Below are 14,231 nucleotides of genomic sequence, written 5' to 3'. Positions count from 1 at the left end.
AGGTAAAGCAGCTGCCTGCAGTGCCGTCATCCTATATGGGTGCTGGTTCGAGTCCCCACTGCTCCACTTCCTATCCAGCTCTCTGCTGTGGCCTGGGAAAGCGGAAGATGGCTCAAGTCATTGGGCCCCTCACCCACATGGGAGACATGGAAGAAACTCCTGGCTCATGGTTTTGGAGCGGCGTAGCTCTGGCCATTGTGACCAATTTGGGAGTGAACCAGCAGATGGAAGACCTCTTTCTCTCTGCCTCTCCTTCTCTCTGTGTATTTCTGACTTTCAAATAAATATATTTTTTTAAAAAAAAGGCGGAGTGGGCCGGCACCATGGCTCAATAGGTTAATCTTCCGCCTGTGGCGCCGACACGCCGGGTTCTAGTCCCAGTCAGGGCGCCGGATTCTGTCCTGGTTGCCCCTCTTCCAGGCCAGCTCTCTGCTATGGCCAGGGAGTGTAGTGGAGGATGGCCCAAGTGCTTGGGCCCTGCACCCCATGGGAGACCAGCAGAAGCACCTGGCTTCTGCCATCGGATCAGCTGGCCGCGGCGGCCATTGGAGGGTGACCTTTGTCTCTGTCTCTTTCTCTCTTTACACTCTGTCTATCAAAAAAAAAAAAAAAAAAGGTGGAGTGACAGAGAAAGAGACAGGTAGAGAAAAGGGATCTTCCATCTGCTGGTTCATTCCTCAAAGGTTGTGACAGCCAAGTCTGGCCAAGTCAAAAAAGTCAGGAATCAGGAACTCCATATGGGTTTCCCACATGGATCACAGGGGCGCAGGCGCTGGAGTTATCTTCCACTGCCTTCCCAGGGAACCAGAACGGAAGCAGAGTACCTGGGACTCAAATTGGCATTGCAAGATGGGATGATGGTGTCATAGAGGGCGGCTTAACCTACTGTGCCACAACACTGGGCCCTGACTGCATTTCCCCGTGTGCTTTCTGAAGTCCCCATGAAAGGCAGACCGTTGCACTACTGAATGCTTTTGTGCTGTGCCCTCTCCAAGCAGCCCTCACACCTCACTATTCTGTGAGTCTCTCATATATATTCTCAACCAATATCTTATCAGCAAATATTAGCTCTAGCAGAGTTATTGCTCCGATTGAATTTCTGACTATCTGAATCATAAAGTTTCCTCTTACATAATTTAGGGTCTTTGTGGATGCTCTCAAGTTGGCTCCATTTGTAACTTCGGAAATAACTGAGTGGTGAATGCCTCCCAGGAGAGCAGCTTTTGCAATTTAGAGTACCTTGGGAGTTGGTCTAAAAATATTTCATTTTGGCTTCCCTGTTTGCCTTCCCTGTAAGAAATTCATTCATTATTGCTCCGTGGGTTCTGAAAGCAAGATCTTCTTCCTCCCACTCTTAGAACTGGCATTCTAAATACATTTTTATGTATTATACCAAGTAATACAGTAAGGTGTGTTACAATAAGTCTCTTCTTAAAGAAGTTTGGCTAACTCTCAATTTATTTTAAGATGTGCAAATGCAAAAACAAATGAAAGCACTAAACCCAGATAATACTGAGGGGTGTATTAAAAAGGAAATTTGGAGAAATGTCTTTTGGTGCTTTAACATGCATTGCTCATCTTCAACAGAGTTTTTTAAATTAAGGATTCTAGAAAACACTTTAAAAGCAGGGGCTAAGGATGGGAAGAGAGAGATTCATTTTTACCAATTTCCAGTGTAACAGTATTTTTTGAGAGAGAGAGAGAGAGAGAGAGAGAGCAAGCGAGCTGTGCATTCACTCCCTAAACTGGGCCAGGCCGAAGCCAAGAGCCCAGAGCTTCTTCCAGGTCTCCCATGTGGGTAGAAGGAGCCCAGACACTTGGGGCATATTCTGCTACTTCTCCCAGGCCATTAGCAGGGATCTGGATCAGAAGCAGAGCAGCTAAGACACGAGCTATTGTCCATTTGGAATGCATCCATTGCATGTGACAGTTTGACCTGCTGTGCCACAACGCCAGCCTGATAAGAGTATTTTAAAACAATTTGTATCGCACAACAAAAACTACGTATGAATTCTTGAAGGTTATTTTCTTAAGTGACACTAAATTCTGGAAATACGAATTGTGCACATACGCAGTCAATAAGATTTAAATTGGCAACATTCTTTCAATGGAACAGGTGATGTATTAGAACGAAATTCCAAGAGGCAATGAAGACATGGTGCTGACTGCCACGAGCCATGCTGTTAGATTCAGCTTGTGCCATTGGAAGGCTTGGCTGTCCTTCCACACTGGCTCATCCCAGCGACTGACAGCCTGGTGTCATTCAGCCGTCAAGGGCAGCTGTATGTGACTGACAGAGCCAGTCGCCTCTGTGGTTTTCTTTGTAGCCTGAGACAATGAAAGGGGTCCCTCTACACCTCCTTGTGGTGATAGACCCAAATGGCAATCTGAAAGCTTTTGTAGAATCGCGGTCATACCATATCCAGAAAATGCATGTGTTACATTTTACCGGTTATAGTGGAAATGAAAGCACTAGTTTGGAAAATACACATAGCAATAGCAAACCTTGGGCCTTGTGTGTCCTTGTGTGGATGCATAGTCTATATAGTGCTCGCTCTCTCTCTCTCTCTCCCCCCTCTAAGGTCCTTTTCTTCACCTTATTGAAGTATTTTCGATCCCAGGTTGAAAAACTTGTTCTAACATCTTTTTTTTTTTTAAAGCTTTATTTATTTATTTGAAAGGCAGAGTTACAGAGAGGCAGAGGCAGAGGCAGAGGGAGAGAGAGAGAGAGAGAGAGGTCTTCTATCTACTGGTTCACTCCCCAAATGGCCGCAATGGTTGGAGCTGGGTTCATCCGAAGTCAGGAGCCAGGAGCTTCTTCCAGGTCTTGCGCTTGGGTGCAGGGGCCCAAGCACTTGAGCCATCTTCTATTGCTTTCCCAGGCCAGAGCAGAGAGCTGGATTGAAAGTGGAGCAGCGGGGATTCAAACCGGCACCCATATGGAATGCCAGCACTGCAGACTGCAGCTTTACCCTGTACACCACAGCACTAGCCCCTGTTCTGACATCTTTTAAGCATTCCAAATAGGTATTGACCAGCAGTTTGTTACCAAGGTGGATTGTATGTAGTGCTGTTGAGACAGAGTGCCACTGACAGGATTCCTAGCCAAGTGGTGTTTGCTATCTAGAAGACAAGGGTATAAATAATCACATCCGGTAGTGTGCATTCTATGAGGAAGCTGAGGACCTATGCGGCTAATACCACATTACAAAGAGAATGGAGGTTTACAATGATGAGTCTGCATTGGAGGTTAAACTACATTTGTTGCAGTGTGTGCCTTATTTTAGATACTATCTCCAAAAGAAAGGTGGAACTACAAAGGCATGTTCTAGCTAACTCTCAGTTTCCCCACTTCTTTCCAGCACTTTGAATATTAGCATCTATAAAGTTATCACCATTTGCTAGTGTGGTTTGTAAGATGGGTTCTCCAGCTAGCCGGATTATAGAAATGTGCCTGCAGCTCTCTGTACATGTTATGTGAGATGTGACTTTTGTGCTCAGGTAGACATGGTGTTCAAACATGTGTCTTGTTACACCCAGTTTAGGCTCATTGACAGTCAACATCTGACACAGAGGCCACAGAGGGGCATCTCCTGACCCCTCTGCCCCCATGCCTATGCCCCACCATGCTCTATATTCCTCCCCTGCCTTAGTTTTCATGACCCATCATTCTGCAAAGCTAATACATTTAGAGTTAGACATTTTCTTTGTTTCTCAGTAGATACAGCTTCAGGGGGTGGGAACTTTGTTCTGGTTCCCTACTATTCATAGCTCCCAGAAAGTCACTTGGTACACATCAGGCACCCATTCTGTTGAACAAATCATGACATTATTTTTTTCTTTTGCATTTTCAGAGGCCAAATCTAAAAATAGATGTAAAAATAAAGAACACAAACAACAACAAAAAAAATGAAGCTAACTGATGTCACTTTTCAAGAAGAATGTATTATTTTGATTGCAGTTCCAACTCATCTCTTGTCTAGTTTCTTGAAGGCAGGGGGTGGCAGAGCAGAGACCAGAGACCAGAGCCCCAGTGTCACCACAGCTGGGAGCTTGTTAGAAATGTCAACTCCCAGGTCCCCTCCAGCCCGAAAGAAAACTTGGCAATCTGGGTTTTGATGCCTTTCTGAGGATTGAAAGCCGTTGCTTTGAGGAATGGCTTTCTTCTAACTCCGCCTTCTCCCTGGAAACAGAGCAACCCCTGCATCTTCATCCCAGCTGCCTTGTGCAGTGGGGTTGGAACGTGACGCCTTGTCATTTGTCATTGTGCTCTTCAGGAACCCTGCCTTCTCACCTCTCTCAGCCATTGCTTTGCTCTTCCTGATTCTGACTTCCATCTCCTCTCCTCACACATGGCCACGGGGAGCTTTCGGATATGTGAAAAAAACTTGCAAAGAGCTTTTCTTTTTCTACTACATTACTTGATCTCTTATGAGGAAATTAAATAAATACCATAAACTTCAGGGAGACTGATTGAATAATGTCAGCTAAATCCTGCTGGGCTTATTGCTTGGGTTTTTAGAGCCGTTGAATACGGAAACTCCAGTGCCAGGCTGCCTAACCTCGAATTTCTTGCTCTGATTGTAGGATAGTTGCTGAATCTCTCCGTGCCTCAGTTTACTCGTGTGTAAAACGTGGATCATAATGGAGTATGTCTTAAAGGATGATTATGAGGATTCAATACTGTTATGTATAGAAGAGATTACTTGTGATGGAATTGTGGTGAGCCCTAGTTTATCAAGGCAGAGTTAGTTCAGAATGGAAGAATTTTTAAGTATCAGAAAGTTGTCGAGAAATCAGAAAGTTGGATTAACCCTCTTCAGCTGGCCTCTTGGCTCCCCCTTATTTGACATCAAAAATGCTCCCCTATGCACTGCTTGTTAGTGGGAGCCCAGGACACTGCCACTAGCAGCAGGGAGGGAGCCCAGGAGAGGAAGAAGACTTAAGCAGACTTTTTAAGTCCTTTGCTGAGTTCTTTTTCCTGCTGTTCAGAGGACCTTGGAAGAGCCCTACCGCGACAGAAGAAAGCAAGGAGGCCTGCAACGTTACTTTCTTCCGGAGCTCGGGAGCTTCATGTGGGAAGTAGCCAAGCTCAGTCAATGTCATCACTCCAGTCAGTGTCCTCAGCAACAGCCAGATTCTGCAAACCACACACTTGCTGGCCCCCCGTGTGCCCCTTTGGAGAGATGCTTTTGACTTAGCTACCGTTTTCTATTTGCATTTCATGTCTGGTAAGGGGGCCCGGGGTTGAAAGCACGTGGTTGTCCATGGTCACGGCCCTGGTATGTGTTTACTCAGGGGCTACACAAATGTACCAAGGGCACCGAGAGTGTGTTCTGGCCCCAGAGGCGAGTTTGGACTGATGTGTTTCAATCCTTACTAGGTCCTGAGATAGTTTGCACTGGTCCCCTTACCTTTAGCCTGCAGTTGTGGGACCCATACAAGGACAGCGCTGGTCGAAAGGGTAACGCATTTCAAAATCTCAGATTCCTTAAAACTGATGTACGCGGCCGGCGCCGCGGCTCACTAGGCTAATCCTCCGCCTAGCGGCGCCGGCACACCGGGTTCTAGTCCCGGTCGGGGCGCCGGATTCTGTCCCAGTTGCCCCTCTTCCAGCCCAGCCCTCTGCTGTGGCCAGGGAGTGCAGTGGAGGATGGCCCAGGTGCTTGGGCCCTGCACCCCATGGAGACCAGGAGAAGCACCTGGCTCCTGGCTCCTGTCATCGGATCAGCGCGGTGCGCCGGCCGCAGTGCGCTGGCCGCGGCGGCCATTGGAGGGTGAACCAACGGCAAAGGAAGACCTTTCTCTCTGTCTCTCTCTCTCACTGTCCACTCTGCCTGTCAAAAAAAAAATAATAATAAAAAAAAAATAAAAAAAAATAAAACTGATGTACTCGAGAAAGTGCCTCTTGTACTTTGTCGTTCTACCTCTGTCTTCTGGACACTTCACAAATTGTCCAGGAGACAATTTTCCTTTACTTTGTTTGTCACATCTGTCACTCAACTGTCATCCAACAGGGTATCAACTTGATGAAGAAGAGTCCCACAAAAGTAAAGAAGAGAAGTGCCAATGGCAATGGCACATTACTGCATCAGGAATAAACCCATGGCAGACCCAGCGTCTTCTGGAACTTGGAATTAGAACTCAGGGAAAAGAGGTGTTCCTCACAGAGGGCGTTGTGAGATAGCATATTGAAATAGTCAGTATTTTCATTTCCCCTATATTTCTAAGTGCAGTGGCTTAAACAAGGTGTTTCTGGTGAAAGAATATCGTATCTCTAATAGTCATTTGATAAGACCTGGTAAAATGTTATCAGCATACTTTCCAGATACTGAGAAATTGAATTAATCTAATCCTGGGTTACAAAACTCTTTGCAAGTCAGGTATTTTCCAATTCATTGCTTTAAAAGAAATTGAAATGGGAACTAATTGAGTTGTCAGCTGTGAGGTCATTAAAATAATTCTTGAAGCTGTATTAACTATGTAATTTTTGGCATGTATCTTGGAAGACGTTCAAAGAATTGAATGGCATTGCTATAAAAAACTTTGTTTCCATCTTGTTGCTTATGTGAGCCAGATTTCTAAAAGCAAAAACAGCAATAGAGTTAACCTGAGTTATATCTTATTCTAGCAATAAGGGATATTTATCCATTTATTAAACAAAAAACCACATCCATGTAATTAGAAGCTATATTTTCAGGATAAGTTTACTTTTTAATGTTTAATTATTACTTAAAATATACATTTATACTATTTTATCAATTTTACATTTGTGATGATAATCCATTTTAAAAGCAAATATTATAATTTCATGGTCATAGGACATAAAATTAAATTTCAATCTCTCTCTAGTTTTGCTGCAAGTAAACATGATAGGTGATCAATAGAAGATTTTCAAGTGTAGAATATATTCCACAAAGGCATAGAGTAGAAATACAAGTTCTAAAAAGGAACAATGCACATATTATGGCTTTATGAACGAGCTCATTCATGAATTTTGAAAGTGGATAATCATGAGTGTTATTCATTGTTGTGTCTAAATTTCATTCAGTATGTGTGTGTTTGAATTATCTAAGTTTTTAATGTTTTTAAATGTGAATATTCAGATTAGACAACAATGCGTAAAAGTTTTTAAAATAATTTTATACATTGCTTTCCTTTATTCGAAAGTCATGGAGAAAGATACAAACAAACAGAGACAAAGACAGAGAAAGATCTCCCATCTACTGGTTCACTGTTCAAATGTCTACAACACCCAGGGCTGGGCTGAACCAAAGGCAAGACAGGGAATGAAATCCAGGTTTCCCATGTGGGTGGTAAGAGCCACACCTGCTGCCTCCCAAGGTGTGCATTAGCAGGGATGGAGAGCAAAGTTAGAACATAAAGTCAGGCATTCTGCTGTGGGATGTGGGCATCCAAAGTGGTAGCTCAGAATGGGGCCAATGGGCTGGGCATTGCGATGCAGCAAGTAAAGCCACTGCCTGTGGCACCAGCATCCCATAAGGGTGCCGGTTCAAGTCCTGGCCACTCACAGCTTCTGATCCATCTCCCTGCTAATTCACCTGGGAAAGTGGCAAATGATGGCCCAAGTGCTTAGGCCTGTGTGGCCACATGGAATACCAGGAGGAAATTCCTGGCTCCTGGCTTTGGACCCACCCAGCTCTGGCCATTGCAACCATCTGGGGAGTGAACCAGCAAATGGAGGATCTCTCTGTTTCTCCTTCTTTCTCTCTTTAATTTTGCTTTCAAATAAATAGATTTTTTTAAAAAATTATTTTATTTATTTATAAGTCAAAATTACAGAGAGAGAGGGAGACAGAGAGATCTTCCATTTGCTGCTTCACTACTCAAATGGCCGCAAAGGCAGGGGCTGGGCCAGGTAGAAACCAGGAGCCAGCCAGGAGCTTCTTCCAGTTCTCCTATGTGGGTACAGGGGCCCAAGCCCTTGGGCCATCCTCTGCTGCTTTCTCAGAGACATTGCAGGGAGCTGGATCTGAAGTAGAGCAGTCGGGACTCGAACTGACACTGTATGAGATGCCGTCACTGCAGATGGCAGCTTAACCCACTGTGCCTGAATTCTGGCACAAGAAAGGAAGGAAGGAAGGAAGGAAGGAAGGAAGGAAGGAAGGAAGGAAGGAAGGAGGGAGGGAGGGAGGGAGGGAGGGAGGGAGGGAGGGAGGGAGGGAGGGAGGGAAGGAAGGAAGGAAGGAAGGGAGAGAGAGAGAGAGAGAGGAAGGAAGGAAGGAAGGAAGGAAGGAAGGAAGGAAGGAAGGAAGGAAGGAAAAAGAAAGAAAGGAAGGGAAGGGAAGGGAAGGGAAGGGAAGGGAAGGGAAGGGAAGGGAAGGGAAGGGAAGGGAAGGGAAGGGAAGGGAAGGGAAGGGAAGGGAAGGGAAGGGAAGGGAAGGGAAGGGAAGGGAAGGGAAGGGAAGGAGGAAAAGAAGGGGGCCAAATTCCCAACTGCAATAAATTCTATGTCAATTTACAAATGTATAAGAAGTTACAGAGCTGACCAAAATCCAAGCAAGGATATTTGTGTGTTCCCAGTCACCTGGATTTGTATGGTTCCAGGGACTAGGGAGCAACACCCCTCACTCATCTCCATTCACTGTCTACTTCCAGGCTTGAGCATTGTTGGAATTCTACTACTAGAACTTCATTCAAATTCCAATCCATTCTAATTATCCAAACATGAATTTGGTGTTTCTGAAATCATGACCATCATATTAGGAAAGGTTGCACATTAGCCATTATCATGGGGCATTTACAAATGAGAGTGTTTGTTGTACTTTTTCCCCCCAAGAAACACTTTTGAAAGTGAGGAGCACAAAAGGAGTCTCCAAAAGAGAAGTGGAAAATTGCTATGGAAGGAAGAAAACTCAGCAGAAAGAAAAGCCAGGGCCCCAGGATGAGGGGGACACAATATGACTTCAGTTTTTCCCTGTAGTAATAATGTTCCTATGAAGGGAGAAAGCCATAATTCAGTGGCACCTAAATGATCAGGTCCCAAGGAGGAAGGCAGCTGAGACCCATAACACCCCTCATTGGTGGCAGACTTACCTAGAAATAATAAAGAACTAGATGTATCAGTGTGCAGAGATGCCTGTAGTCAAGTAAAACAAAAGGGGGGTGCTCACAGGAATATTGAAGTCTGATTCTATTTTAGTTAAAACAAATCATCAGAAGCTCTATACATGTGGATGTCTGTCTACAAGGAGTAGGACATGGAAGGAGAGGGTAACAGGGCATTACAGAATTCATGACCTCAGGGCACTGGGAGTTGGAGGGAGGGAGTGATTAGCTTCACCTTTATGATCTTTGTATTATTAAAATATTATTCACTTTGCATTCTTCACAGGTCAAAATATGTTTCCTTTAGTTTGAAAAAAAAATGGAAAATTAAAAAAGTTTAGAAAGGAACAATCTCTGTTCTTCCCATACTGTGAAAAAGCCTAATTATTACCCAATCCTAACCCTGCATCTCCCCACACCTGCACCTGCTACATGACAAGAGAGCCAGCATAACCAAAGGCCTTGGTGACTGGTGACTGGTAGCCAATATCACCTTATCCCTCCTACCATCCAGGGAAAATACCTCCTTGGTTTGGGTGCTTTTCCCTTTCAAGGGCTGCTCTCATTTTGGTGCTCTGTGACCCTGGGTCACTCACGCTGTGTCAGGCTGGTCACTTTGCCAGTGTCCTTGGCATTCATCATCCATGTCCTGAGCCCTGATTGAAGACCCACCTCTACTGGTCAAGTGCTCGGTCAGAGCCAGAGAGGAAAGGCCAGGCTGGTTCCCTGTGTTCTCTCCATCTGGAGAGAGACATGAGACTCATGGCCCCTCTCTCTCCTCCAGGATGGCAGCTGGCTGGCTGCCTATGCATTCCCAGGCACAGGGTGGGCACACCCAGGACCCTTCGGGCCAAATACACACTTATAAAGGATTCCTTGTTCTCCTGTTTCCATTCCCAGGCACTAAGCTCCTGGGGCACACCTACAAACCTTTCTACCCGGCGGGCACATTTATTTCTGCATGAGGCTTGATAGCCTGCAGGTCACGCACATCAAAAAGCAAATTCCATTTGCATTCATAGTCTGGAATTGTTGGCAGGAGCAGGTGAGAGGTAGAGGTCAGCCCTCTGCTGTGATAATAACAGCGTTTTTTCTCTAGGGGTACAGGGCGGAGTGTAGGAGGGAAGAATGACTGCTGGTTGCTTTCCTCTTCCCCTCTCTGCAATCCTTAAGAGGCAGCCATGACTTCTTCATGCATGGATTTTACCAATTCATGTCCTAAAGTGTCACTTCCAGACTTTGGTCAGCTTAAAGGTAGAAGGAGATTATCAACCCCGGGAGAGTCTGGAGGTAAATGTGTCCAAGTTTTGATTAACTGCAGTTAAGCATGTGCTTTGCAGGTTATCTGTGACCTATTTGAAATACTGCTTCACTTTTTTCTGCCCGGTGCCTCTGGGCAGCTTCTCTCATGGGGTGGTAAATGGGCTTAAAAACATAAACTAATTTTCATACAAGCCCAGGGGCGAAAACAGGAGGGAAAGCTAAGATAGTCACATAATGTGTTCCTAAATCAAACGAAAATGCTTCAAGACCGTCAGTTCTATAGGTTGATTCAGGCTACTCTTACCTAGTCTTAGGAAGTTTCAGCAAGATTTGATTGTTTGCTTTCAGCACTATGTTGTGTTGTTTCATTTACTCCTCAGCGTAAACTCTGCAGTTAGCATTGGGTCTCTCAACGTGTGCTCTCTTTTTCTCTCTCCCCTCCCTCCTCTCCCCGCCCCACCCACAGGTGTACCATAGATGATAGGGTCACCCGGGTGGCCTGGCTAAACCGCAGCACCATCCTCTATGCTGGGAATGACAAGTGGTCCATAGACCCGCGTGTCATCATCCTGGTCAACACACCAACCCAGTACAGCATCATGATCCAGAACGTGGATGTGTATGACGAAGGCCCCTACACCTGCTCTGTGCAGACAGACAATCATCCCAAAACCTCCCGGGTCCACCTCATCGTGCAAGGTAAGATACTCCTGGACCAGGAGTTGGCCTTCCAGTCGGCAATGGAGGGGAAGAATAATCTGAGTCCTTGTTATACTCAAATGTGAAGGCACAAAGTCATCTTCCTCGGTTGGATCCCTAGGTGGAGTTGTGTCTTGGATCACTTCAATCTGATAGGTTCTTCACTAAGTACTCAAGATCTCAACATTTCTCAGTTCCATCACTGGTCCTTCCATTCTCAACAGTAGGTTGTTTGGAGGCCCTGGTCAAGTTCTTTTAAGTTACTTAGCATGTGGGAGCTGGGGCAAGGGATATTCAAATGCAGAAAAGTGCAGTTATTTGGGGATAAAAGGCCAATAGCCTTGGTGGGAAAGAATGTAACTGGCCTACTTCTGCCCGGTTGTGGAGTTTGCTCTGAGTGCTGACCAGTCAGTCTGCCTGGTGTTGCTGTGTGTTGACTCACTCTCTCTTAGCCAAGAGGCAAGAGGAATGGAATCAGAAGGCTCTCTAGGTCAAGATTGGAAATTGAATCATATAATTTACAAAGTGTGTCTGTGTGGAGGCAGTGGAGATTGAAAACCTTAACATCTCCCATTATTTGACAAAAAAAAAAAAGATCAGCCCAATTCAAGCATAGTATCACATATGCATTTTTAAACAGTTTTTTTAGAAAGCTTTTATTTAATAAATATAAATTTGATAGGTATGGCTTTAGGATTATAGCGTTTTTCCCTCCCATAACCACCCTCCCATCCCCACTCCTGTCCCACCTCATACTCCCTCTTCCATCCCATTCTTCATCGAGATTCATTTTTAATTATCTTTATATACAGAAGACCAACTCTGTACTAAGTAAAGATTTCAACAGTTTGCGCTCACACAGACATGCAAAGTATGAAGTACTGTTTGAAGATTAATTCTACCATTAATTCTCATAGTACAGCTCATTAAGGACAGAGGTCCTACATGGGGAGCAAGTGCACAGTGAATCTTGTTGTTGATTTAACAATTGACACTCTTATTTATGATGTCAGTGATCACCCGAGGCTCTTGTCATGAGCTGGCAAGGCTATGGAAGCCTTGAGTTCACCAACTCTGATCTTATTTAGGCAAGGCCATAGTCAAAATGGAAGCTCTATCCTCCCTTCAGAGAAAAGTACCTCCTTCTTTGATGGCCATCCTTTCCACTGGGATCTCACTCACAGAGATCCTTCATGTAGGCCATTTTTTGCCACAGTGTCTTGGCTTTCCACGCCTGAGATGCTCTCATGGGCTTTTTAGCCAGATCTGAATGCCTTAAGTTCTGATTCTGAGGCCAGAGTGCTGTTTAAACAGTTTTAAATTTAAATTTCACTTCGTATCTTAGAAAAATGCAGCTGAAGAAATGTCAGAATCGCAGGTATAAGATATTAATTAGGAATTTAAAAGATGCAGATAGTAGTTCTGAGAAGCAAGACAGCAATCCAAATGTGCATATTTTGAACTGACCCCAGCAGACCCCAGATATTGGCTCATGGCAGGAATGAGGTTCTAAGCAGACAGCTTCTGTCACCCAATGGCACATGTTTCCTCCACCAAATAAGAGCCTCAGATGGACATTTCTCAGAGCTGTCTTAGCTGATTTTAGCTGTCAAGGGTCCCTGGGCAAGACCCAGTCTTTAGCTGCTGCCTTTTATCAGATCCCTTCTTCTATTTTCACTCTGGACAATGTACATGGTATCCTTGCTTGGCTAAGATAGATGTCTTCATGTCTGCTTTCTACAAAATAGGATGCTACCCATTCATTGCAGCTGGTTTAATGGAAAGAGGTTGTTAGGGGTTCATGTGAGCCTGTGCATCTGTCACTGGTACAATTCGAGATACCCATTCTTTCCTTCTGGCCAGGGCAGCCCTTTGTTAGCACAGCAGCCTCTGTAGGTCATTTGTAGATTTCAAAAAAAAAATAGTTATTTTAGTTATATTTAATTCATTATTGGAGAGGCAGAGACACACACACAGAAAGAGAGAGAGAGAGAGAGAGAGAGATGAAACTCCCATGTACTGGATTGTTCCCCAGCTGTCCAGCAACACTGAGTGGTGCAGGGTTGGAGCTGAAGCCCACAGCATCCAGGTCTACCTTGTGGTTGGCAGGAACCCAATTGCTTGAGCTATCACCTGTTGCCTCCCAGTGTGTGCAGTAGCAACAAGCTGGAGTCAGAAGACAGAGGTGTGTCTCAGACCCAGGCTTTGCTATGTGCCTGCTATCCTGTTTTTTTTTTTTTTTTTTTTTTTTTTTTTTTTTTTTTTTGACAGGCAGAGTTAGACAGTGAGAGAGAGAGGCAGAGAGAAAGGTCTTCCTTCTGTTGGTTCACCCCCCAAATGGCCACTAAAGCTGGCGCGCTGCACCAATCCAAAGCCAGGAGCCAGGTGCTTCTCCTGGTCTCCCATGGGGTGCAGGGCCCAAGGACTTGGGCCACCCTCCACTGCACTCCCGGGCCACAGCAGAGAGCTGGACTGGAAGAGGAGCAACCGGGACAGAACCGGCGCCCCAACCGGGACTAGAACCCGGGGTGCCGGTGCCACAGACAAAGGATTAGCCTAGTGAGCCATGGTGCCAACCTCCTGTGGGTCTTTATAACAGCTAGTGCAGGGCCGCAGAGCTGTCTGTGGCAACTTCTGTTACACAGCAGCCCCAGAGCTGCCATATTTCTAGAAGCTTTGCTCCCATCAAGCCTCCAGCCCTTCTTTCACTGCCGTGAGCTCTCAGATTCCCCCGGAGCTGCCATAGGACGGAAGTGTAGAAAGCCTGCTGTTTTTCATTGCCTGCATGTGTCCACCCAGGGGTTTGGGCGAGTGATGCTTACAGCTTTGGAGCCACATGACAGCCTGCAGCTGGGCTTAGAGACAACCGTCACATCAGCTGCCTCTCCTGAGAGGATGGGGAACGCACTGGAGAGATCAGTCATCAGAGACAGGCTGGGGGTGTAGCCAACAAGGGAGTGTGGGCTCCCCACCCTGCCTGACACCTGGGCTTGCTTCCGAGGTGCTCACGTTCTCAGCAGGGGAAGTGACGCCTCATGGGCACCTCCACGGCCTTGACTGCAGAATGTCTTCAAATTCCGGAACTGTAGCGCTGAAATAAAAGCTGTCAGGCATTGTAGAGAAACACGCTTGGCGGAGTCAGGCTGTCACTTTGCAGGAAATAGAGTGTGAGCCTAGCAACATCAATGCCGGCTATGAAG

The 14,231-nt window shown here is 45.6% G+C and overlaps 1 protein-coding gene across 3 annotated transcripts in view; it reads left to right on the top strand.

The window, feature by feature from the left end:
- The window catches only part of OPCML (opioid binding protein/cell adhesion molecule like), a 1,351,977-nt gene that overhangs the window by 1,080,971 nt on the left and 256,775 nt on the right, over positions 1-14,231 (top strand). For all 3 annotated transcript variants that reach the window (XM_070048365.1, XM_070048374.1, XM_051818651.2), the window contains one exon: positions 10,799-11,031. In XM_070048365.1, coding sequence (XP_069904466.1) covers positions 10,799-11,031 — 233 coding nt within the window. The remainder of the gene's footprint in view (positions 1-10,798; positions 11,032-14,231) is intronic.

This window comes from Oryctolagus cuniculus, chromosome 1 (genome assembly GCF_964237555.1).
Source record: "Oryctolagus cuniculus chromosome 1, mOryCun1.1, whole genome shotgun sequence".
NCBI classification, from domain to species: Eukaryota; Metazoa; Chordata; class Mammalia; order Lagomorpha; family Leporidae; genus Oryctolagus; species Oryctolagus cuniculus.
This window is presented reverse-complemented; position numbering and strand designations above follow the sequence as displayed.